General features: G+C 49.7%; 1 protein-coding gene across 4 annotated transcripts; it reads right to left on the minus strand.

The window, feature by feature from the left end:
- Nucleotides 1-397: 397 nt before the first annotated feature.
- PDPR (pyruvate dehydrogenase phosphatase regulatory subunit) lies at nt 398-25976 on the minus strand. 4 transcript variants are annotated; one of them, XR_014697241.1, is made up of 18 exons: nt 25626-25976; nt 23073-23206; nt 22070-22151; nt 21818-21981; nt 20729-20850; nt 19594-19711; nt 18136-18285; nt 15146-15338; nt 13526-13650; nt 11714-11869; nt 11481-11614; nt 10944-11092; nt 9516-9628; nt 9054-9148; nt 8348-8437; nt 7911-8093; nt 6052-7025; nt 398-1154 (listed from the first exon to the last, which is right to left on the minus strand). XR_014697241.1 is itself a non-coding variant. In XM_084533494.1 (17 exons), exons 1-17 carry the CDS (start codon nt 25853-25855, stop codon nt 6621-6623), a joined length of 2643 nt encoding a protein of 880 aa, XP_084389620.1. In that variant the 5' UTR covers nt 25856-25976; the 3' UTR covers nt 398-6620. The 4 variants fall into 4 exon arrangements, 3 of the variants coding, with proteins under 3 accessions (XP_084389620.1, XP_084389621.1, XP_084389622.1); XM_084533494.1 differs by having other exon boundaries at nt 398-7025; XM_084533495.1 differs by lacking the exon at nt 25626-25976 and adding an exon at nt 23577-23788 and having other exon boundaries at nt 398-7025.
- Between the last annotated feature and the right edge of the window lie 525 nt (nt 25977-26501).

Below are 26501 nucleotides of genomic sequence, written 5' to 3' on the forward strand. Positions count from 1 at the left end.
GGGTTAGGGGTGCTCCAGGATCCAGCCCTGTCCACATCCTGGCAGGAAAGGCAATGAGCACAAGCTGAAACAAAGGAAATTCCACTGAAAGGGAAGCACGAGGGGGAAAAAAAATAAATAAAAACTCACCCTTTGTGTTCTGGCATCCCCAGGAGGGCTGCTGCAGCTGGGTGCTGGCAGAGGGCGGGGGCCAGAGGGGGCCGAAACCCCACACAGCGTTCTGGGGCCATGCACCACGCGCCCCAGGGGTTTCCTCCAGCCCCAGCCCCAGCCCCCAGCTCCCCTCACAGCCCCTGGAGGTGGGGACCACCACACGTTCCCCCGGGAAGCCACCCGAGGACCAAGGGGTTTGGATGCTGACGGGTAACAGAAGGCTCTCGTGTAACAAAGCGCCCGATTCGGGAGTAGTTAAAACGCCTCTTTATTAATATACAAACCCAGCAACGTTGAAGCCAACCAAAAAAATTAAATGAAGTGAAGCACAATATAAATACAGCACACGAAATAACACGGCCTCGGAGGCGAGCAGCGAGCTCACCCCTCTGTGTGCGCTGGGGAACCACCACCCCTCACCCCGCAGCTGGGCACAGCCCTCAGAACCCCTCTGCCTCCCCCAAACCCCTCCGAGGCGGACCCCGGGGGGATGTTTCACAAACCCCATGGCTGCTGAAGGGAGTGGGAAGTGTCACCACGCTGCCGGGATCCAGCCGCTGGTTGCCCTGCGACGGGCGCAGCGGTCGGGGAAACCTCGCCTGGGCCGCCTCAGCCACGTCCATTGCACGACATTCACAAGCATAAGGCACTAGAAAGGGTTTCCTTGGTTAGAGCGGGGACTCGAAGTGAACTTGCCTCGGGTTCTAGCAGCTGGAGGATTCAGGGCTTGTTGCTGTCCGTGCAAAGCGGAGCATCCGTCGGTGGTGGCCGCCGGGTAACCACGCTGCTGGCGGGTGCAGCCGGCGTCAAGCACGTGCGTGGGAGGGTCAGCTGTCACCAGCGGGGCCAAAGCAATAAATATGAACCAGCACCGTCCCTCAGGGCCTCTTCTGTTATAAATCACCACTCCTCCTCACGGAGATGCCTCGCTCGGACCGGGCAGGGTGCCCAAACCGAGGCGACGCCAGCTCGGAAGCCATCCCGCCACCAGCAGCGCAGCCCTGGGACGAGCAGGAGATGAGGAGTCTCGGCCATCTGAGCACAAACGAGGTCCCCAGCACTGAGAAACCCTCGAACCTGCTACAGCACGAGCAACATCCTGAATAAACCCACTTCTGGAGAAAGAGGAACAGGCGCCGAGGCTCTGCCAAGGCTCTCCCAGCCTGCCCTGTGCGCCCCGAGCACAGCAAGAAACGGAGCGGCACGCACGGGCAGTGCACAAACACCTAGCCAAAAAGCCTTAAGGCATTTACAAATATGTAAAGATTTGTTTTTTCCCTCCCTCAAATGCACTCGCTGAGGGCTCTAAGCACGCTACAATCACAACGTTTAAGGAAAAGTGTAAAGTGCAAAGAAAATTCCCAACTGCTTTTCAGAGACAGCTTGGAGTCGTCTGGTGACGTGAATCCCTTCTCCCCCACGCCCCGTTTCCTGCCTGCGCATTAAAAACAACAGCAACAAAAAAAAAGAAGCAACCAGCCCTAACAAACACAGAAATGGTAGCTTAAAACAAAAAAAGCATCCCGATGTGGGCAAAAAAAATAAAATAAAAAAAAAATCAAGGCGATCAAGTATGACAATAAAAACGTTTGGGAAGACAAACCCGAAGGTGATGAAGTTTTTGCTGGACTCCACCAGCAGCAGTGTTCTGTTTGAAACAAGAAAGGCCTCTGCCCTTGCAAGCAATTTCTTTTCCAAACATGGAAAACGGCTTTTATTTTTTTGGACATTTCCTCTCAAAATGTAAACGTTTTGGTTAAAGCGTGCTGGAAGGCTACGGGCAGCCCCAGGTGAGCGCTGCACCAGCATGGTTAGCCGCTGCCTGCAGGAACACGCCGGGGAGAAACGAGAGTTTTGGGCAACCCCATACACGCTCCCCACCACCTCCATCAGGGCACAGCTTCCTCCACCTGAAGGAGAAGCGGCGGGGGGAAAAAAGTGATGTTGGGAACCGTGCCCTGCTGCTTGGTTCTCAGCTAATGCTGCCCCAGCTCCGCCTGGAGCTTGCACTGCTCTCAACGGAGGATAGGATTTAAAAAATAGTGTTATTTTTCACCTCATCTGGCTCTCAGTCCAGATTCCTGCACAACGAGCTCTCCAGGCCCCAAGAAGAGGCTTGCAGGGGACGGGGCTGTAGTCCCAGAGCGAAGGCAGCTCCAGGCAGAGCCACAAGCCCGCGGGAGGCAGGGCGGTGGCAGCGCCTCGAAGCTGCAGAGCTGAAATTGATGCAAAGAGACAGATCTGGAGCAAAGCTGGCTCGGGCGACGAGGCGCCGGGCAGGGCGAAGAGAGGAAGGCTGTGCACGAGAGGTCCCAGCACCCACCGAGCTGGGGGTGTCAGGGGAACAGCAACGAGACCTGCAGCAGCTTGAATACAGCAGGGGAAGGGGGAACACGAACCCAGGCTTACAGCAAGACCTGGAGATGCAGGCACGCGGCCTCTGCTCCTCGCCACTAACAGAGGAGCAACAACTGCCCCAGCACGGCCCATCAGATCTGGACACCGATATCAGCACGGAGCAGACGAGGAGGAATAAAGCCCGACAAAGATAGAGGTGAAAAATCACCACAGCACACGCTCCTGGAACAGAAAACGTTTCCGAATGCGCAGATTTGACTTTAACCTCAGGCCACCAAAGACAAGCAATCGAGTCCTTCTCCTCTAACACCACTTTTACTCCAGCGTTTCAGCACCCCCTCGGGGACTAAAAAATACGAGAGCTTAGGCAAGGCCACGTAGCACGCCTGGAGAAGTCATTGAGGGGAGCTGGAGCGGGCTGCCCACAAAGCGCTGCCTCTGGCGCCTGCTCCCTGCACTCCTCAGCCAAGTGGCACCTTCCTGGCCTCCAGGGACACTGCACAGCAGGGTGGATGCAGCACTCTGTCAGAAATCCCACACAAATATGGCTTTCTGGGGAAGAAAAAGCACACCTACAAGTGCCACGTGCACATTTAATGGTCGTCACTGACGGGTAACACGGTTATCCTAATGCGGATTATGCTCCACCTCCGTATTTCAGCCAAAAAGATGAATTCCTTTCTCATACCAAACTCCAGCCAACCTCCCTTCAAGCCTCAGTCTTGGCAAAGGTGCCTGGATGGATGAAACCTGCAGGGCTGCTCATGTAGGAGAAGCGAGACTCGGAGACCAGACACTGCTGTGACCACCACACGCGGTGTGCGCCCCGTCCTGGTGCTGCTGCTGCTGCCCAGCACAGGCCCCCATCCCCTTCACAAGAGGGTGCTGGCTCAGTGTTTCCCATCCCTGCCCCGCAGTCCTACCACGCTGAACACGAACAAATCCCCTTTCTCAGCAAAGCACAGCGTGTGATTTTACAGCCTGCACCATCCGGCACTGTGGGTATTAAGCTCGTGTCGCAGCAGCTTCCAGAGGTCTGATGTCCAGTTTTCTAATCTCAAGTTGTACTGGAGGTGGTGACTCTTCAGTTGGTTTTGTTCTTCGTTTTCAAGCATCCTCCTTGCAGCCATCAGGAGGAGCCTTGCATCCCTGCTTCATGCCCTAGAAGAAAGCAGCACGCTAGAAGCCCCTCGCTCAGCCCCAGCATCTGGCCTTATCCTAAAAGCTGCCATCCAGCTGTCCCCTCGGCTGCCACCTGAGCTGAAGAAGACAGATGACTCGGGGTACGGCCAGAAATCCCTGCCAGAAGTCACAGACTAATCTCGAGCAGCAGCTGAAGCCTCCAGGTTCAGACACGAAAGAACCAGAACTCGTCACCGGGAGAGCAGGAGCAGGCAGCTGCGAGCCGCAGGACTGCCAGCTGCCAGCAGCCTCCACCAGCAGCCTGCCGCTGCAGAGCACTGCCGTACCTCCCGCACGATGCACGTTTATTCTTGTTCTCTGCTCCTGGTTACCGATAGATCTAGACACAAAATAAACCTGAGCAGTCGTAACGGCAGAAGGAGCTCACAAAACACCATTTTTGTTGTCAGGACTGCTGCGGGAAGAGAAAACCGTATCACAAGTTACTTGAGGAATGAAGGGGAACCTATAAACCAGGGGAAAAAAATCACAAGGAGGAATATAACCTGGCTGCAACTGAAGTGATGCTTCAGCACCGAAAGGACACACACTGCTGACCTTTTGGTTCGCTCTGAACTAATTATAACTCGCCAGAGCGAGTGGTTTAGCTGAGAACTCTCCAGCAGCTGCTTTCAGTACTTCAGCCTGCCTCAGCTAGCACTTGGTGTCACTTGGTGTCCTCCCAGGGAAGCCTCTCATGTCCCTCCAGCGACAACACGTGGCACAGGCATCCTCCTCGAGAGCCCCAGTGCATGATTTTCAGGTAACATGCCAGTAGGGTAGAGGTCCTCCTTGCTACGTGCATCCAGAACGGGCACAGTGGGATCACGACATCTCTCCATGCACAAAAGGACTGATGTTAGTTTGTTGATGTCTCGTCACCCTTTCATTTCATCCCTTTATCCTAATACACCAGGCACAACTTCAATTCGAAGAGCAGCACCCAGGGATTTGGAAAGCCTGGGGAATTTTTGCACGTCCATTTCAAGTTTAGTTTGAAGTCCCTAAAGAGGCCAGATGCTACAAAGGAATTCACCGTTTACAAAGGAGAGCACGCGCAAAGAAGCAACATCTACGTCCAAGCTCCTAGCCCACTAGCTTGAATCCTTCCTCCTCCCTTCATCCTATGCCCTGCCCTGATCCTCCACCACTGTTTCACAGCTTCTGCGTCTCCCTGAATGGGGGAGCTTGCTCTGACAACTTGTTTTTAAGGTGTAAAGGTTTTTCCCTCCGCACTTCTTGCCTTAGGGCCATCCAGTTCCTTTTGTGCGCTGAGAACATCTCCATCACGAGCTGGCAGAGCAAAGACACGACCTCAAGCAACTAAAGCAGCAGAAAACAAACCCAAAGCAACAACTTGCAGAGGTTTCGAGCTCGTATTTACACTACTGATGCTCACCAGTTAAGTGGAAAAGAAAATGCCCCACGAGGTTCTGGATTACAAAGCAATCCCCATGCTGCCAGGGCTGGCCTCCGTGCAAGGCTGTGATTAAACTCCCCAAGGATGCTGGCATCAGCAGCAGCGGGAAGACGATGATGAGCGTGTGGGTGCCAGAGGCAGAGAAAACACCCAGCAGGTCTCCTTCCAGTAAACAGAGAACGGCTTCGGTTCTGATTGTGCTCACATTGGGAAGGGAAGGGCGTAAATCCGTGCGGTACAACTCAGCACTCCCCGTTTTCTTCAGCATCAGTGCTTAAATCGGAGCACGCTGACACCCCGAGAAGGGGTGAAGCCCCTGAACCACCTGAAGCAATTCGGAACCCAACTTCCACAGCCCCAAACTCCCTCTTTCACTCCCTTCAGGCGAGGTACTACAAAGAGAAGTGCAACAGATTTGAGGAGAGAACAGAAGACACCTTGCTGGAGTCCTGCAGGAGCTGCTGAGCTGCTGTCACCACCAGAATCCCCCGTGTTTCTCGGGGTCGTCCCAGCCCCACAGGTGAGATGAGCGCTGCAGGGTTTTCCTCTAGTTTTGGAGCAACCGAAGTCAGCCAAAACCACAAGATATCATCCCCTCCTGCTGCTCAAGTTCCATAAACACACAGGTTTTACGTGAAACCCTGCCAGACAAGCCTGACAGAGCCACACACACAAAGGAAAGTGAAGGAATATTCACAGAGACTGTACACTGTGCAGCTGAAACAGAAGCAGCATTTCAACAGTGCTATGAACATTAAACACTAACATCTGCCCTTGTTAGAAATTGGTATTTTTGCTAATAAAAAACCCAACCCCATTCCTTTACTGAAGTCAAACACACATGCTGCTCTTCGGCTGTATTTATAGAAGGCCGTCTAGCTTCAGCGACCCCAGGCAAAAAAAAAAAATCCAACGGGAACAACACCAAAAAAACTTACCAGCACTACTGTCACCCCAGGGATCTGATGGTTAAGCCTACTCGACTCCCTGGTAGGGAAAAAAGGTGGATAAATGGTGAACAAGCTGGGTGATAACCCAAACCTGTCCGCTCGCTGCTGCTCACGCGGCGCTTCGCCTTGTGCCAGTGAGGTAGCTGATCAGACTATTGCTGCGCGCACCAACGCACCGACCCCTCTACAAAGTGGTTTGTGGGGAGCAAGGGGAAGTCCCAGCCTTCAGCCGAGGGGCCAGAGAAGGGCTGCAGTCCGCAGGAGGTCTCCTGGACCCTTCCCGTGTTGGAAGTTCCTTCCCGTGAAGGAGTTCCCCTTCACCAACCGTGGCGCAGGGGAGCCTGGCAAGCGAAGGGCTGAAGGAGGGAGACGGACAGGGTTGAGAAAGCTTGAGAGTTAAAAGTTTTAAAATATACAAAATGTAACACGCTGGAAAAAAGTTTAAAAGTGGCAAGACGAGAAAGGAAGAGAAAGAAATCCGCGGGGTGAGGAGAGAGGACTGGGAGATGGTGGCAGGAGACTCCAGCCTGGGATGAGGAGCGGGGGTGTGCTCAGCTCTACTCCCTCTGGTAGCCGCTCAGTTCCACCTCGTCCTTGCGGCGCCGCTGTGTGAAGAGGGAGCTGAAGGGGTAGAGCTTGGCTTTGGCCTGGAAGCGCTGCCCGGCGATGTCGATCTCGTACTCGCCCTGGTTGATGAAGTCGGTCGTCACCACCAGCTCCTCGCCCGTCTTCTCGTCGAAGTGGTGCACGAAGCCCAGGCAGACGTGGCGCTCCAGCGTGTAGCTGTAGGCGCTGCTGGTGGTCTTGCCCACGTAGCGGCCGTTGCGGAAGATGGGCTCGCCCCACCAGGGCCAGAGGTCCATGTCCGTGTCGTGGTCCTCGAGGATGAACATGGTAAAGCGCTTGTACACGCCGTTCTGCTTCTGTTCCAGCAGCGCTTCCTGGCCGACGAACTGCATTCCCTGGGGAGGGAAGGAGGCATCAGCTGATAAAGGAGCACGGCACCTGCTGAGCTTTAACAGACAAACTTCCAGCACAAGGTCAAGGGGAGCTTGGAAGTCAGCAGGGCAGGCTGCTTCTGCGCACACAAAGCCCAGCTCAGACACAAGTTTCTTGTCACGTTCGTTGTTCCGGATGCTAAATGTATTAACGAATTCAAAATATTTGTGAAGCGGACCCTTAAATTCATTCTAGTTTTTACCACAGTGAAAACCACTGTAGTTTTCACCACTTGTCTGGTCCCAGAAGTCTACCACATTTCATAAACCAGAGAAAACATAGCCACATATCTAATTTTTGTCCCTCATCAGCGCATTTTCCTCTCTGACTTATCTCATACAAGCATTTGTTTTGGCTCGTACAAATACATAAGAAAGAAGGTAACAAGCAAGTGGCAGAGATGGCACCTGTCACCGCAACCGAGCAGGATACAGCTCGTACAAATACAGTACAAATATACTGAAACAGAACAGCACGCAGAGCTCCTGTCCCTGTCTGTCCTCATATGTTTTTAACTTCATTAAAAGCCAGCCTGCGCACCAGGTGGCATTTGCTTCAGCAGGCCGGGAAAGCAGCTGGGAAAAAGAAACCTGAGCACTGCGCACCTGTAAGGTACCCAGCACCCTGCCCTAAAGCAGGACACCACATAAATCGCTGGGAGTGCTGCCCAGGGAGGAGGGCAGAATATTTTTGGTATTTCTACCACAAATATTTCTTTACAAAGCACAAGGACACGGGTTATAGCTATGCACTCACAGCTCCATCAGAAGAGTGACACATCCGTGGCAGCCTTTTCACCTCTCCCACCCGTACCCCCTGCTGCAGGAGGTTTCAGCCTCCCACCGTACCTTATCCAGCTTGACCTGGAACTCGCGTCCACACTCCATAGGAGTGGTAAAGGCGTCCAGATCCTGGCCCCAGAACGCAAAGAACTTCTCGATGCGCAGGCTGCGGAGCGCGTAGTAACCGGCGTTGCGGATGCCGTACTTCTGGCCCATGTTCATCACCTCGTTGTACACGTGGAGGGCGTACTGCAAAGGGAGGGTGAGACACAGAGCTGCAGACAGACACTGGGAAAGAGCGACAGCATCTGACACACCACCGCTGATGTTACTGTGCCCAGCCTCTGGCACATGATGTCTGGCCAGCTGGAGCACCAGGCAGAGCAGGGAAACTCCGCTGGTATAAAACAGACACTTCGTGACCCTGAGTCAGCATGGAAAGTGTTCCTGATTATGCATGCAAGCAGCTGTTTTAATGAGCTGAGGCTATCACGTACTCTTACCTCTATGGGAATATAAAGCATGAATCCAGGTTCTCCTGTGTGAGTGATACTCATCACACGGATGCCGTTAGCATAGCCCACGCTCATCTCCTGCAGAATCAGAGGGGGTGAAAACATCCAAACTGGAACACAGCACAGAGATCCAGGAGGAACACAGTAATACATAATGCAATCCACACCCGTCAGCCCTCTTCCCCTTCCTCAGGGGGTTCACCACAGGCACATGCTTCTGAGGAATTTAGTGTAAAAATCCAGACTGCAGTACCCCATTATCCAGGCTTCTCAATCACTCGGTGATAAGCCTTCGAACTAGGTCAGGACAAAGGCTCGTGTTCTAAATACAAGACGGGAGCTGAACTGCAGCTACCTTCCCAGCCTTTCACCACGACAGGAGACAGACTCCAGAGACACTGATCCCAGCTGCCCCTCAGATCGATGCTTTCTTAACTGATTGCGTCAAACATGCCAAGCCTACAGCAAGCAGAATACTGAAAACAGATTTGTATTTACCTATAAATTCAGCAAGTAGAATCCAAAGAAAATAGGTAACAAAGTGAGCCTAACGAGTACATGACTAATCTAGCTCAGCTACTGCAGTGCGTCTATACATAACTTCACCTCTAGCCACCCAAAACATCGTTCTTCCCCTTCTTCCACGCATGCTTCAAAAAACCTAGCAGAGCGAGGAGGAAGCACAGCCACTCACCTTGCAAAAGAGAGAGGGAAAGTGCTCTGGAGTTATGGGGGCATACGACAACTCTGACAAGACATCCACAGCACGAGGGCCTATCAGGTTCAGAGCTAAGGAGAGGAAGGTAACACCATTAGGATGAGACCAGAGAGGTCTTACCTGCTGTCTAACTTGCATATATGAACTAAATGATTTCTGTTTCTCTTTGGGAAGTTAGGAGCTGTGGAAAGTCTTAAAGTTCACTGAAAGAAGAGGTTGTGTCATCAGGCTGTCTCCTGACAGTCCATGTGAAAGGAAAGCTGCCTCCCAGCTCATGGCTTGCTAGAAGGCAGTCTGAACTGCTGCTTTCATCCAACTGTTTGGAAAAGAGACCCAGCTGCCACTCTGGAGAGCTTAAATGATTGATTGGCACGCAGCACAAGACACCATTTGTGACTTCGGGCTGCAGAACAAGGTCTGCTTTCAGTGATTTCCTACCTGTGTACTTCCAGGTCACATCTTCCATGGTCAGGTTGCTGTCGTTAGGCAAGCGGTTCTTCAGCCAGGCCCAGCAGTGGACTTGCTGGTCAGTGGGGGAAATCATGAAGAAGCTGGAAGAGAAAAATCAAAACCAAGAAACAATGAAACTTGACAGGCACAGGATGATTCAGTTCATTCTTTGTCCGCCAACTACTGGAGCCATTCAGCAGCTTCCAAGATAACACCAGACCAAAATAAGCCGGTTTACAAAAACCACGACTGATGTCTCTGGATCAACACCACCACATCTGTCAGGACAGGAAACCTCAGCCTGCGAGCATTACCAGCAGCCTGGGGACAAGAAGGCAGCAGAAGGACCAGAAGCAGAATGCGGGCAGCTCTGCAGGAAGTTCACAAGGTAGCCCCAAAGTCAGAGTCATTTTGCAGACTGTATTTACAGCTCTTTGAGACCAGTGATTCTGGCTACTCTCGACGGTCAGAAGAGTGCTTCATTCTCAAAGCAGTTTCTTGTTTCAGTCAAACTCTTTCCCTACACAATGGTGGTTATTATTACCAGTTTCCGAAAACAGAACTCCACTTGATATGTGAAAACAAGCTAGTCTCTTTCATGCTGACTGCAAGTTGAAGTACATTATTGACAGAGATAATATCTGCAGCAGTGATTAACAAGGAGGAAAGCTACCAGTTTCACACAGAGGCAGACAATGCTTTTAAACAACACATGAATGCAGATGGAAGAGAAAGAGAATGAAAAGCTGCTTCTAATTATAAGAGCAGCAGAGAAGAATGCTCTCACACCAATACAAGGACAGCATACATAGAAAATGGTCTAGGGAAATGAATCCAACACTTGGCCGGGACATACCCATGAAATAGTTTTTAAACATGAGGGGTTTTTTCTAATTAAATGCCAAACAGAACCCAAGTTGCTTAGTCTAAGGATGAGATCCTGTGATCATGTCAGTTTGCACCAGAGAGCAAAAGAAAGAACCCCGGGTGAGCGCAGAGCTGAGAACTCGAGTAATGACACCACAAGGCAAGTTGAAACACTGAAAAAGAAATGTTTCAGCACGGTACTCCGATGAAAAGACTGGTCAGGAGCCAGTGAGCAAACATGTTTAGTTTGCTCTTTAAATGAATACTTAAGCAATAAAGTAATGATCGGAACAAATTTGCCAAAAACAAATTTGTCTTTCAATTGAGAAACTCAACATCTGAAGGCCAAACATTTTGTAGAAACCTGTACTTACTGATGTAGGGACCACAGATAAGTTTGGGAGCTCCCTCTCGTTTGAGCTACAGAATTAGGGATGAGTGTAGAATGGAGACTTTTCCTTTTTCCTTACAAGGCATGGGGGTGGAATTTATGTTCTTCATTAAGAGGTTCTCAGAGGCTGCTGATAAAGATGCAGTCTGCACACCTACCTGCGTTTGCTCAGCCGTGCAATGCTGCAGTCATTCTCATAACCTCCTTTCTCATTGAGCATGCCGGTATGCACAACGTGCCCAACTGGCACATCCAGGTCGTTTGAGAAGAGGTATTGCAGACTCTCCAGCGCCTGGTCTCCCGTGGACTATGGGAATTGAAAGGGAGAGCAGGCAGATGAGCTGTCTGAGCGACACAAATTAACTGGGGCAGTTTAAGACTGCATCAACATCCTGACCCAAATTCTTTCAATTCACATTGATAGGGACACAAACGTCTCAAGCTTAATAAGAGACAACGGTCACACAGTGCCGAAGGTCAAGTCCTATTTACAGACCAAACTGGTATTTCTATGAAGTGGGTCCTCAACAGACAAAAGGCAATCTCAGGTACATATTTGTTGCAGCCTGAATCTGGCCGTACAGCCTAATTTCTCTATCTATCCCTCAACAGGACTTCGAGGAGTTTGAACGCAGCCAACAGAAAATAAAGACCATCTCTGCAAGCTGATGCCTTGCCACCTCCTGGGTACTTACACTTATTTCAAACTTGGTGAAAGATGACATATCAATGACACAAACTGCTTCCTTACAGCACTTGACTTCTGAACCCACGATATCAAACCAGTCCGGCTTGTAAAAGGTTTTGCTCTGATCCAAATCCAGCAGATCTAACGCAAGGAAGAATCAAAGGGCAACTGATAAACCAAATGAACTACAATCTAATACATCAATCTGGATGCACTAGGCAGAATAAAATGCAATCTCACCTTTCCCAGGTGGGACAAAGTATTTGACTCTTTCAAACCCGTGCTTCTCCATCCACCTGGCCCCCTGGGCATCCAGACGGTCATAGAGCGGGGAGGTGCGCAGCTGTCTGCCGGTCTGGAAGTCCCAGCGGGGAACCTTCAGATCACACATGAGGGCTGCAGTGGTCACAGAGATACGTTATTAGGTTAAGTAGTGATTGTTACCTAGGATTTTACTCCAGATTACAGATACGCATTCTTACTACACCCGAACCACCAATGAAATTCCCTCAAGACAGTTCTGACTTCTCCATTTTTTGAAATCAGCAAATCTCTTTTGATCCATTTATAGCTACACTAAATCAGAGCAACAAGATTTGCACAGAACACTTATATTTGTAGATACTCATGGTCTCATGACAATACTGTCAACATAACTTACCCAAACTCTCTATTTTCCATGCAGCCATGCTGACTAGCATTAATTATGCATGGTTTTTCCCTGACAGCACACTGCATCAGACACTGATCATTTAGACAATACCAGTAGCGGGGTAGGGAGCCCACTGCCACAAGGATCATCCACCACCTCCTTAAACACTGGCAGCTCAGCTTTTTCTAATTACTGAAGCTCTTCCAAATGTCTCCTATACCTTTTCAGCCATTCCATAATATTCTAATTTAGAAAACAAGTTACCCTAATGAATGTTTAGCATTCTCCCTGGTTGCCAGCAGGGAGTAGAACTCAAGGATGCTTCTTTACAAACGTTAAGCTTCTACATAGGGCACAAATTACTTAAAACTGATGCTGAGATAGCCTAATATTTCTTACTGAACAATTCTGTTTGTCTTTGCCTCCTAAGTAATGATTTTATTGTTGTTACCTGGTATTGGCACTGCTGGAAGAACAGGTAGAGGGAAGAATGGATTATAGTGGGAATGTAACACCAGAAAAAATGAATACAGTATTTATCTTGTAAAAATTAGACTGATTCCTTAGCTATCTAAACCTCTAGAATCAAGATCTACATTGGAAAGCCATTCTAGAGTAATGCCAAGAGTACAAACTGATTTTTCTGGGAAGAAAGGTCAAAGTGTAAGGTTTTTTTTTCCTGGATATACCTAGACTCAAAGCTTTACCCAGCTTCTCTGCTTTCACCTGAACACGTTTTTAGTTTAAACTTGGTGTTCAAGTAACTGCTCTTCTTTTGCAACTTCTTTTGCAACTTATGCTTCTATTGAAACTTAAAAGAAAGAATTGTCCACATTATCTCAGGACAGATAATCAAACAACAGGAGGAAATTATGCACGGCTTTACACAGGAACAATGGCATCTAAGATCTATTCTGCAAGGCATTTATCACCAACTCGGGCAAGAGAAAGCAGAATATGTTCTACCAAGACTTCTTGAATGGCATAAGATAACTAGATCACATACTGCTACGTCAGAAGTGATGGCATTTTCACACTATACTGATGTGCAAACAATAACAGTGTTTGATACAGTGTAGTATTTCTTGTTAAGATCTTGGTATTGTTTTATTAGGCTGGAGTCCTACACAGATACACACAAACCTCCTCCTTATGGGAACATAAATAAATAGGAAAGAGCACCCTACCAACAGCATCTCTTTCAGAAAAGCTAGCAGGAATGCTGCTAACAAAGCAGCCAGCCTTTGCCTTCTTCTGGGAAGGAACTGCCTTGTCCCAGGGGAGGCCAGGGGGAAGGACGATGTTTCTCAGGGTTGTGACAGTTGACACAGGACAGACAGCACAGCAAAGAGCAAGTCTTGGACATCCTGGTGAGCACTGCACGCAGAGACCTCACTTACGCATTACTTCCATCACACGGTGACGGAGGAAGGTGCGACTGCTCTGCAGAGTACCAAAGCGTTTCAAGTCCAGAGGCCAGACGTTTTCTGACGGATAACCATTTACCATCCACTCTGCCAGGTACCTGATGGAAGCAGTAAAAAAAAACAAAACAAGAAGTCAGTCAGTGTCTTAAAGAGTTTAGCTTTGAAGTCATAAGCAAGGCAATTTGGACACGAGAACTTCTCGCAGCAGGGATAAAACAGAACTAACATGGTATTCTGAACACTAGCTGAATCTGGAAGGCTTTCCCATTATAAAACCCAGCCAGCAGCTTTCCAAATTACTCATTTCCCATTAGGATAAAACGCACAGGGCAGCAGGACACATGGTCAACAAAGCCAGGGACTGGACAGGCAGCCTGGCTGACACTCAGCCTACCCCACACAAAGGAGCGCTGAGCACATTTAGGTTGGAGTTAGGAAGCTGACTGCTTTGTCGTTTTTCAGTACCTGGTGTAGGCTCAGCCACAAACCACCAGTGACAGCGTTCATTTCAGCACGAGGGACCAGCCAAGTTATGTTTAGCTACACTTCTAGCAGTGAAGGAGGAAGGCATGCTCCAGAGCTAAAGGACAAAGGCAGCTCAGACAAAAGCAGAGCAGAAGGATCTGTTCACAGTCAGTAAACAGAAAAACAAAGGGGTTTGAGACTGATCATTAAAAGTTACATTAGCAAGCTAAGCTGCTTATTTTGAGGCTGTAGCAACAAACAGTCAAATAATGTTTTACCCTCAGAAGTGATTTTGATTCTCAAATAACCTTACTGCAAAGATTCTCTGTACTTCCGTGTTATTTATGACAAAGAAAAATCACCATTTCCTTCTCTGCTGAGTTAAATTATTAGATAGACAGAAACTAATGGAAACAAGTGCAGATACTAACACTTGCCATGAAAAATGAGCAGCTTGCTAAGAAGGCTGTACAGCAGAAGGGATGCTGGGTTGCCAAAACCAAATGGCAATCAGAGAAAGCGATGATCATTTTGCAAGCAACTTTGCTGCTGGGATCACACTTACATGCCTGTCAAAGTATTTGCATTAACACAGGAATTGGAGCGTACTGGGAAGTGGCTACATCCCTAGCTTGCTGGCAGAGGACAGTATTTAACTGTATTGGCAGCACCTGGCATCACACACATGGTGCTTTATCTGCTTTAGATTCACTCTCTTTTGGAGAAATTAATTGTTGTGTCAGCTTGAATGCTCTAAGGACTTCAGCCAAATAATAAATTAAAGGGATTGTGGAGCAGAGAAGATGAGGGACTGTGCTTTGCTAAGCTTTTCTCTCTTCCAGGTAGAAGAAAGTTTGGACCGGTTAGTCCTCAGGGAGCTCCCTCGATCCCCAGCAGGCTGCTGGTGACTGAGATGTGCAGGGTAGGAGAAGAATCCAGCACAGAGCTGGAGCACACACAGGACTGCTCTTCCCTGGGACTCAAGCTAGAGACAAAAGCGTCCTCTGTTGGTAGCAGAGGGGAGGTGACAAATACTGACCAGAACATGTCACACAGAAGACTCATCTGAGCAGTCTTTTTTCTTGGTTAAAACCTTACTTACACACCAAACGGTGATAAACCACTTACTTGCCTGCTCCCCCACCATAAGAGATACCAGCCGAGTTCATGCCAGCCAGGACGAAGTAGCCGCGCACCGTGGGCGACTCGCCCATGATACACCGCATGTCTGGCGTGAAGGACTCCGGGCAGTTCACGAGCTGCATGATCTGCAGGGCCTCCAAATCCGGCATCCTGCGCAGAAGGGAACTCAGGAGCGGCTCTGGGATGGAGACAAAAGACAAAAAAGCTTTCAATCTCAAAGCACTTCAGCATCAAAGCAGAGAGCGTGCTGGTGTCTGAACAGAAGGGAACACGTTCACTGGCTGAACAGTGTGCTGGCAGAACAGAAAACCTCAAGCTACTCAAAATGGATCACCATTTTTCACACAGCACACCATAAAAGCAGCCCCACTGATTCAGACCAGTGGTGAAGGTCTGAGTCTGCAGCTGATTCACGCCAGGGACACCTTCCCCAGCAGAAATGTGTTCAGCTTTGTTAGGGAAAGCAGCAAGGAATGGATACCTAGCGAGGAGTAAGAACAGACAAATCTGTATGACACTGGCCCCACACATCCTGCCAGCCTCTGCTTACCTTCAGCAGTTTTCCTAAACCCCAGGAGGTTTTCCCTAAATACTAAGTGGTATTTACCAAATACTAACTGGTATTTGCTAAACACAAAAATAATATTTAATAAATGCTAGCTGGTATTTACCAAATAAAAATAATATTTACTAACTGGTAAACAGTGTTTACTAAATAGCAACCCTTAGTGGATCTCTTTTCCAAGTACTCGACCAGTCTTCCCCAAAACTCCTGAGAACACCTTGCAAGGCTGCCAAGGAGATATCCACACATCCAGTACTTGTGGTGAGAGGAATCACTGAGTTTGAAACTTAAACTCAATTAACTTTTTGATGGCCCCCAGCTGGCACAATGGAAGCAGCAGAGAACAGGAGATCCCCATCTAGAGTGGGATCTCACTCAACATTTCCTAGACCTCTGTTTACCTCCCTCTGGTCATCTCTTCTTTCTTTTTTTTTGATCCCTGCCAGTCAGTCATCCCTCTCTTGGGAGCTGCTCCAAGCCCCGATCAGCTTCTAGCCGCTCTTTCACCAGTAAGATGACACCCTCTGCAGAACACCTCTTATCTGGCACGCCAAGGATAGGGAGCTGCACGATGATTTTATTTTCTGCTCCTTTCCTAATAACTCCTTTATTTTTGCTTTGCCAGCTACTGAGCTGACACCTTCACAGAACTAAGAGAACCCCAAGGTCAGCTCAAAGCCCGTTCTTCTGTGCGGTGAAATGAACAGCACTCCCCAGCAGACACACCCTCACACACTTGCGTCACTTCACATTTATCCTCATTGAATTTCCTTGCCACTTTATTGCCCAGTCACGCTGGAAAGGTCCTTCGGCAATTCACAGCCTGATATTTGAGAGCTTTAATAAAAGGGTGAGCTGTCTACTTTGATCTTCTTGTCCAGGAGTTCCCTCTGCACCGTACCCTAGATTAAAGTCCCCAAAATTCAGCACTAGTTACATTCCTCAGTTTTACACACAGGCTCTGAAATATTCAGATTCCACGTCACCTAAGAAGTCACAAGCAGAAGCCTGCTGAACTGCTCCTTCTGATGCCTTGTAACTCCCCAGGGCCTGTTGTTACAGGCTTCTTTTTTCCTACTGATAAAAAGAGGGCTCAGTTCTAGACTTGTTCTTACATCCAGCCCAACATTTCTGCAACAGTACAGGCTATTCTAAACTCTAAAGGTGTTCCAATCAGAGAGATCAGAGCAGGAACACGTGAGCTCGGGAACTGCAGCCCTAGAAGAGGATCAAATATTGGCTGAGTAAGCTCTGCCTGCTCAGCTACTCTGCATGTTTGAAGTGATAAAAAGGTAACGCTGGAACTTAGCGTGCAGCTGCTTCCGAAACCTGGGCAGTTTGCAGGTGCCAGCAAGCAGGGCTTTGCTATTCCAGCAGGATCTGGAAGACCAAAGAGGAGGTGGGTGCAACACGTGAGCAGCTCGTTAGGGAAGCTGCTTTTCAATCAAGTCCACGGTCATCTGCAGGTCTAAAAAACTTCTGCCGTAAGCCAGCACAGAGCTGCAGCCCATCCTGCCTCCACCCCACCTTAATTGTTTATGAAACCCATATATCATCTCTCAGACACAAAAACTAAATCAGTTCAGCCAGGGGAGCAGCCGGATGAACACGCTACCACTGCAGAAAGACAGCAGGGAGTCTCACTGAGCCTGGAGACACAGGCAGAGATGTGTTCATGGGGGAAGCAAAGAGCTCTGACACAGGGCAGAACCGGTTCCCTCAGATAAAAGGGGAATCGAAGGCGCACAGAACTTACGAGGCATATGAGAGGGAAAAAATGGGAGCTGGAGGCCATGCTATATTCTTTCCTACAGAAAGATCCCTCCATATAAAAAGATTTATACAGAATATTGAACCAGAAACAAATAATATAGGAACAGAAAGAACATCTGGAAAGGACCAAGCCACCACATTGCTGATGGTGGGATGGATGGAGTCTGGGAAGCAGCACCAGCGAGTTCTGCTCATGATTTCCTCCACTGGAAATGCACTTGGCAGGCAGTGCTGAAAGGAGCCACAGAAACGAAATGCCACAGCTGCATGGCGGGTCAGGAGTGCTGATCTACGGTCACAAGAGGAGCAGCACGTGGTGCTGACAGCCCGAAATCAAACGCAGGGGGAGAAGAGCGTTGGAAAGTTCATGCAGTACGCCACTGCGCTGGAGGAAATAAATACAAGCTAAAGGTTAGCGGGTGTTTTTAAACACTGCAAAGATGTTGACGTAGTCCTTGGTTAAGTGGTTTCATGCAAATTACTGACAAATGAAGAAATTAATGAATTTGAGAGAACATTCACCCTTCTCACGCCTGTTAGAGAGAGGCAGAGAGACGCTAGCTGGTCTCTAACAGCCTGTCTGCCTTCTGCTGAAGCCACGTGCTTTATTGCTGCGGGCATCTCCCCCCCGACATACCAAAATGATCCCAATCTTCTTGGAGGTTCTGAATCTCCAGCTGGTTCCGTCCCTCCGTGAAAAGAGGCTTGGGGTTTTTCTCAAAGCCTCCCGAGAGGATGCCGCCCTGCCAGTTGCGGATGTAGATCCTGCCATCGGGGTCTACGATAGCTGCAGAGGAAAGAAAAGAGGTGGGAAGGGAGGTGAGAAGGGCAGCGACCTCCGGCCATCTCACAGGCACCAGTGACAGGCTCTGCTAACAAACTAGCAGCCCACAGCAAGGACCATTTCAGTCCCCCCAGCCCACACCTTTATGCTGCTTCTGGTCCTCACGTGGCCCCCTGGTGTGCTGGTTTAGATGCCTAAATCAGCATCGATTCCCATCTCAGCCACGCAGGTTAACTTCTGGGCAGCACAAGAAACTGAGGAGAATCTAAAGGGCACCAAAACCAGCAGGACAGCAGCATCAGGAGCAGGAAGACACAAGGATTTGCATCCCTGGTGGCACCAGCAGACTGTTATGCTGGCTTAAATCCACTGGGAGTGCACCCAGGACCAGACCAAGAGACGTCCTGCCCTCCCCATCTTTCCCTTCATGTATTAAAACAGTTCAAATTAACGGGGGTGGGTCACTGAACCAGCCTGCTGCAGGCCACCAGCACAAAGACTGCAGGCAGCAATGGGGTGAGGGCAAGCAGTCAGGTCAGGATCGCTTCTTCTGGTGGCAGTGTCAACTTGGAGCACTTAGACTGCACCCGACACATTTCAGAGTAATTTTTTCCCCATGTACAGAAGAGCTGTGAACATATATACATTTAAATTGCTCTAGAAAAGTAAAAGTGAAGCAGAGAGTCCAGTGAGAGAGCTGCATTCCTTGGAGAACATATATATGACTCCCTAGAAGCAGAAACTCTTACTAAAGACAGAATAAATAAGCAAAGCTCCCTACTTCCCCACCATAGTTTTCAAACAGAAGAGCTTTTATTGAAGAGATCCAAAAGCCAGAACATGGGGGAGGAGCAATTACCTCAAGTGCTTGGGTTGCCCCTACAGCTCATAGACATGTAAATGCCATTGTAAAGCCTTAGCTTCAGTTGGAGGAAAGGAATAGATGGGCCATTTGGGGACAGCAGCCTGCAAGGAAAACACAGTGCCAAGGCTAGCACCCTCTCCAGCCCACAGCCGCAACAATCCGAGGCTCAGGCACAGCAGCTAGCCAAGCTAGAGCCAAGGTCGTTCACCTGCTCTGCTGACAAGCTCTGGAAATCAATTCCTGCAGCAAAAGCTTTCCCAACAGTAAGGAAACAGATACCACTGAAAGAGGATATTCAAAGCAATTCAGCTAGAACACACTTCACAATTGCAATCGAGCTGAGAAGTGATAGTCCTTCGTCGGCTGTTTTGTCATAACACAAGTCACCTTGGAAAGGAGGATATAATTCATCGAGGAAAGTGGAAAAAAAGCTGAAGAACCCTTACTTGGTACGCTGCTTGCCAGAGGTTCCTTCAAAGGATGTGTCAAGAGGTAGAAGTGCTCGCAGGCATGGAGCGGGATGCTGACTGGTTCATCCCCAGAGTGGCCCAACTCGTAGGCCCACTGAAATTACAAAACAAAACAGAACCAGGATGTAAAAGAAGAAAACTAACTCCAATGAGAAAGGCGGGAGAAAAGCATGCAAACCGATTATCTCTGTGGGTCTGCTTTCAAAAAGGCCAAATAAGACGTGGTTCAGTGCCCTAAACCTTAAACAAAGGCATTTGTTTTCTGCTTTCTTAGAATTTGAGCTATCTGGGGCAAAGACTGTTTTTGTGTTCCACATGTAACGTCTAGAAAAGCAGGACCCTGGCTCCAGCCTAAGAAGCATCAACATAAAACACGAAAGAAAAATAAGATTCACGTGCCACAGCTAAGGTGCCTGTGGTGCTGCCAGGGCCCCACGCTGAGCAACAGCGGCTGTCAGGTGGATCTGCATGGTGGAGAAGCAACAATAGAAAGATAAAAAAAGCAGAAAGTGACTTTTTTGTGTGTGTCAGGAGGTCCCACCATGAGACCCGACGCCCAGCGGCGCAGCAAGCTGCAGGGCTCCCCCAGCCTTTGTGCCGAGCACACAGCCACCTCCGCTGTCCTCCCTCAGGGCCCTGCTGCTCTGACTTGGAGCTACTCCAGTAAAGCAAGCCAAAGCACAAACCATAATAAAGTCAAATAAAATGAAAATGAAGAAAGAGCACGTGTTCATTCATTTTTCTAATAAAGGAAACGTTTTTAGAATCCTATACCCAAGCAGCTGTAACTCCGCAATTTAGAGCAGAGGTTTTTCAGAGATGATGAGAGACAACACTAAAAAAGGGGGACTGCAAGAGTTTCTTCAGCATACAACATGCAAGAGGTCAGGTGGGGGACTACTATTATCCTCTTCTGGCAGTCTGATCTAGAACAACAACATTCTTTGGGACAAACTGTTGTGGACTGCCAAGAAGCTTGCCTAGTCTGGCAGAAAGAAAGCACTGTTCTTTTTCTCGTTTTTCTTTCTGGAATTCCCTTAAAGATTTCCTTTAATAGCACAGCTGCATCCTAACCAAAGGGAAAAAGAAAGACAGGTTTGAATAATCCTACCTGGCCAGCACAGTTGACAAAGTACTGGCACTGAATCTTCCCTCGGTCGGTCTCAACTCCAGTCACACGACCTTTCTGGATCAAGACGTGACTGACGCTCGTCCGTTCGTGAATCTGGACGCCTGAAGAGGACAAAGTCAGTGCAAAACAAGCCTTTGTTCTACAGCTACTAACATCAAGCCCTTAAGCTCAACTTAAAAGCTAATTTTCTCATAAAGACAAAAGTTTCTACGTTTTGTGCAACCATTCTGAAGGGAAATCCTGTAAAACAGCATACATACAAATTCTTCATTATGTAAGTGATAAGTTTATGAAGAATCACAGTATTTTTTCCCCACTTCTGGATGGCAGGTAGACCCCAGTATCAACGACATGGAAAAAAAAAGTGTAAACCACACATTTCTCTCAATTACAATGCCTTTATGTGATCAAGTCTGTTGTTGTGGATTGCAAGACTGCTTCTTTCATGGGAAATCAGTTATTTTGTGAAAAACTAAATTAGCAGTAAGCAAAATAAAGCTGGACAAAAAGAAACTAAAAGCGGTATCTTCCTCAATAGCTTCTTCCAGCCTGATAAACTTTCATCCTTCGTGTACCCTACCTCCGTTATCAAAGTAACTTTTAGACCGCTCCAGTCTGCCAAAGTGCTACACGAACAGCATTTACTACTTCACTTCCAAAGCATGTATGCCTAATGAAGTATTCCACAAGGAGCCAGTCAGATCTTTTCACTTTAGATAATGAAAACTCTTTTGATGTGTAATTTTGAGCCAGGTCCTATGAAGGGCTGTATTTCTGATGAAGCAGTGTGTGCTTATTCAGAGAAATATGTAACTAGCAAGTACAACAAACTGGTGCTTGATCCATTACATCAGTTCCCTAAAGATTCAGTATGTGAAAAAAAATAAATAAATCAGCCTGATTATTGAGAAAAAAGGGATTTCAACGAATACAAACCACGTAGAAACAACCAACTTTTGGCCTTCAGCGCTTAGCTAAGATCCCCAAATAGATGCAAGCCATCACTTCCTTTACTGGGAAGAAGGTAACTATCAGGCAGGAGAGCACCAGGAGACAAAAATCTCGTACCATTCCGTGAGGCAGCAGTCGCCAGAGCCAGACTGACGTTGGCAGAGGACACGAGTGCATCTTCTGGCACATACATGGCCCCCACAAGGTCGTGGATGTTGATAAGCGGGTGAAGCTGCGCCACTTGCTTCGGGGTGATAATTTCACACGGGATCCCCATTACACTGCCACAGAACACAAAGAAAATGTCGTTAGCATTGCAGGAGAGCTGATGCAAACTTAAAATGGGTTTTATTTCCTGCTTATACGTACTTCAGCGATGAAGCAATGCGTTTCAGAGAGATTAGTCGGTCCTGAGTCTGAGCCAGCGATATAGAGCCTGTCTTCATGTACCCTGTGACAATCACCAAAGTCAAGTCAAATTTGGACAGGAGCTTGAATTCCTTTTAATTTCAGACCCGTTGCTTTAATTAATCACAGACCCGGTGCTTCCACTACTCAAGAGCCAGGAAACCCCAGATCCCCACGTAACTTTAAACATTTATCAGCCAGTAATCAAAAATTGCATTAGTCAACTTTTCCAAAGAGCACTTCAGTTCTGACTTGGGCCCTAACTCTCCTTTGCACCGCATCTACTTGTGCTTATAAAACAGAGCCTACACATGGTATCTATTAAAAGAGAGAGAGGTTACCGGCAAAAAGGTGAATATGAGATCGAATACACAGAAAAATAAAACCTCAACACCTAAAGGACAATATTTTGTGACTCTACCACCTGTAATAGTTTAATAGTAACCTTAATGACATGCACATTTATTAATCCGTGTTGAGTTTGATGCATATCACAAGTCTTTGCCAACAGCAAACTTTCCGTGCTCAAGTTCTTCATCCCAGGCACATGCCTGAGTGTTTCGGAGGGAGAGGGGGAATTTCAACACAGTATTTCCAGGGAGACACTAGAGTAAAATATCTTGCTTTGCCTGGGCTTTAGAGCTGCTGTGAAGCTTTTTGCATTTCTGAGAAGCGAAACAGTGCAGAAAATGGGTCACTTGCTCTCGTCTCTTTTTAGTGCCCTTGTGAACAAAAATCCCCTACATTTGTCCAAGCTACAGATGGCAGCTCGCAGGCAGGTCTGAGCACCTGACACCCTTCCTCCCAACCCTCCAGTCAGATCACTGATGCTCTTTTGCATCTGATTCAGTCCAAATCCGTTATTTTGTTTTGAGCAGGAACCACCAGCGCTCAAGACACTTACTTCAGGGCCAGCACTTCGACCCGACCTCCCAAAGGTTACCCGGTGCTCACCCCCCAGTACCTGTCTGCACGCCCGTCTCTTGCTCCAGCTGCTGGTACAGCTTGTTGGAGTAGTCTGCCATCTTCAGCTCGATGGACACGTGCCTGGCGGTGCTCACAATGCCGGCACAGAAGCGGGTGGTACCGGCAGCCAGCCTGCAAGGTAAGTTGAAAGAAAGCCTCAGGCAGCTGACGGGCAGGGAAGCCAGCACAGCCCCCCAGGAGGCTGCCCCAGAGGTTTCTGATGGCACAAAACACCCCCCGCACCCATCAGACCACGACTGCTCCCTTTGTCCAGCTGTAAATACCACCACAGTCAACTTGAAAATCAGTTGTGCCCCTTGGGAGAACCCCTAAAGCCGTACGGTGGCTGATGCAGGGGTAACACAACAGCAGGGATGCTTCTGCTTTACCTCGCTTTTGGAAAAACCTTCTGTTCCAAACCCACTTCTCTCTAACTTGTCCTAACCGCTCACATCTTTCAAAGAAAGCACTTACAAAAAAATTAGCAAGCCAAGCTGCCTACCTGATTGCTTCTTTCTCCAAAGCCGGGTTTCCCTCAGAGCAAACTTAACTTGGATTCCTTTGAGCCCTGCATCTCTGCAGCTTGCACCAAGTCCCTTTTAGCGTGCAGCAGCTATGTAGAAGCACATTTCTTCCCATTTTTAATCTGCCCTTCAGGCACTGTCCACCTAGCTACCTGGGGAAGTGCTTCCACAGCAAGCCCTATAAAAAGCTCTGCAGCAGAGTTAAATTTAAGCATTTCTCTCCCACTGCTTCCACGCCACTCGTGGCCACCTTCCCTGCTGCTCAAGCCACCCCGCGCTGCTCCACCCGCTGACCTCTGGCCTCGCAGCACGCCCTCAGGAAACCCAACACGAGCACCAGCTGCGTAAGGCATTCCCCTTGCTACACCCCTACAGCCGCAGCCAAAACTGCTGCAGCGGGGCTTTAAGCGGGCTCACCACAATCCTAAACTGCTCCTGGAAATGCAGCGGTGTTTTTCTGTGGGCACACGTGTGTGGATTGAGCTCGGAAACCTCCGAGGGAGAATTCCCTCTGCTGGCAGCTGCCAAGAGCCTGACGCTTCCCAGCCAGGCAATGCCAAGCAGCCGGAGCTCCCTGCTCCTGGAGCTCTGAGCTTCCAGCCCCACTGCGTGGTGCCCAAGGTCCCAAAATGCTTAATGAAGGCACCAAAAAAAACACTTCCAAACCAAAAACCCGAACAGGCACGGGCTGGGCAGTCAGCTCCCAACAAGACCGACATGTTCTGCCATCTCTCCAAGCCACGCCGTGTTTCACATCATTACCTGTGAGTAAAGCACTGACAGATGTGCCTGGAGCTGCTGCCTCTTGGGCCACCCCTACTGGCAGCTGTCCCAACCTCTGGGGCTCAGATCTGTGCAGATGGGCAGGAGGTAAATCGAAACCCCCTTCAAATACACACAAATGTATAAAAAAACAAGAGCACCTTCGTTGACTCCACCGTTTCCCACGCCTACACGCAAGTAACTTCAACATTCATGGCTGGGAGTCTGCAGAGAGAAGTTTAGGTGAAGAAAATATCCCCTGCTTCTCTGCCTAGGGGTCAGCTGAGAACTTGGTGGCACTGTAACAGTGGCTGAGCACAAGCTTAGTGGGAGAAACAAAACCAAAAACGCTCAGATTTCACATCCTCAGTTTGTGACCTCTTGTCTTGCATGGAGGCTTTGTCTTTGCACTGTGCATTACCAAAACACCCCAAAACATCAGGGTTTGGTAGCAGGGGTGGCCCCTGTGAGAAGAATTCAGCTGGGTCTGGCATGGGACGGCCCCACTTCCAGCCAGCCTCCAGAGAGACACCCACAGGGCACTGCTGGGCCCTCAGCAGCACCTCTAGGAAGGCAACTCATGGGCAACAAACGCCAGAGAGATGGAGGAGGAGCAAGAAGTAAACAAGGAAGAGATGAGGAAACCCCAAGGGCAGGGAGAAGGAGGAGAAGGAGGAGGTCCAGGTGCTGGAGCAGGCATTTGTTGCAGCCTGAGGAAGGCCCCACGACAGAGCAGACGGATGCCTCCAGAGGAACTGCAGCCCCTGGGCAGCTGCAGCAGGTTTCCCTGGAGGGCTGCAGCCCGGGGCAGAGGCTGCAGGGGACCAGGAGGAACCAGGGCAAAAAGCAGGAGAGGGAGAAGCCACCGCGAACCCCCCAGCTCCCCTGTGAGGAAAGGAGGGGGCAGAAGGCTGTGCAGGGCAGGAACAAAGCTGAGGACAGGCCAGAAGAAAAGGAAAGCTGTTCTTCTAACACTTCTGCTTCTCCCTACACGGATATATTTTGATTGCCAACACACCAATGAATTTCCCCTGCGTTTCTCTACTTCACCCCGGGCAGTGCAGGGCTGCCCATGGCCCTGTGCCGTGAAGCAGCACCAAGCTCCGCCAGCGACGGTCTGTCTGAACCCACCACGGCTGCGGCACTCAGCAAAGAGGCAGAAATGACAGAAATAAACACGGAAATGACAGAAACCGCTACAGAAATGACAGAAACACCCGGAGAAACGCCTCCAGGCCCGCCCCGCTGCAGCCCGCAGCCCCTACCTGCCCTGCTCCAGCAGCACCACGTCCCTCCAGCCCAGCTTGGCGAGGTGGTAGGCCACCGAGGCGCCCACCACGCCTCCGCCGCACACCACCACCTGCGCCTGGCCCGGCAGCGGGGCCGGCGGCGGCGCCTCGGAGGCCGCTGAGGTGCTCCGCGGGCAGCGGGCGGCCCCGCTCCAGCGGGAGGCGGCCGGGCGCCACCGCACGTCGGACAGCAGCCGCAGGAACATGGCAGCGGCGGCGGGGGAGGCCGGGGAAGGGGCGGGAGGGGAGCGGGGAGCGGGGGGGGCGGCACCGGGCCCCGCGGCCCCCTCACGGCCCCGCAGCGGGCGGCGGAGGCGCCGCTGACCTTCCGCGCTTGACGGCAGGCGGCCGCCGCGCTTTACGGCAGGCGGGACGCGGCGCGACAGGCGGCCGGGGTCGTGAGGCACGGCCCGGCGCGGGGAACAGGGGGCGGGGCTATTCGCACTTGGCCCCGTCCCCTATTTGCATAATCCCACCCACCAACCATATTAGTTTCTCGTCCCCTATTTGCATAACCCCGCCCACCAAGCACACGACCACGCCCCCAAGTGTATAACCCCGCCCCCTGCTCTGTGGCCCCGCCCCCTCTCTTCCCGCCCCTCTCTTCCCGCCCTCCCCCTCCTGACAGGAATTTTACCTCAGGGTCCCCCGCAAGGGTGCGTGAGGGGGCAGCTCGCTGCTTTCTGAGCTGTTCTACAAAAATAATGGAAAATGATGATTTTTTCTCCCAGTTTTACCTCACAGCCTGAGGGGTTCACCCCTTTTCCCCTCAAAAAATGTGTTCTCACAGGGAAATTAGGACATGAAAACAAGGCAAAGGCTGATGTTTGGGTTTTTTACACCACTAATAGG

This window comes from Aythya ferina (genome assembly GCF_964211825.1).
Source record: "Aythya ferina genome assembly, chromosome: 12".
Lineage (NCBI taxonomy): Eukaryota > Metazoa > Chordata > Aves > Anseriformes > Anatidae > Aythya > Aythya ferina.

Excerpts from the sequence above, each read along its gene's own strand:
- PDPR (XM_084533494.1), bottom strand. The coding sequence starts at position 25,855 with ATGTTCCTGCGGCTGCTGTCCGACGTGCGGTGGCGCCCGGCCGCCTCC. Across the intron at positions 13,651-15,145 it reads TATGGTGGGGGAGCAGGCAA|GTACCTGGCAGAGTGGATGG; the intron begins GTAAGTGGTTTA and ends TGCTTCCATCAG. Across the intron at positions 7,026-7,910 it reads TCCAGGTCAAGCTGGATAAG|GGAATGCAGTTCGTCGGCCA; the intron begins GTACGGTGGGAG and ends TTCCCTCCCCAG.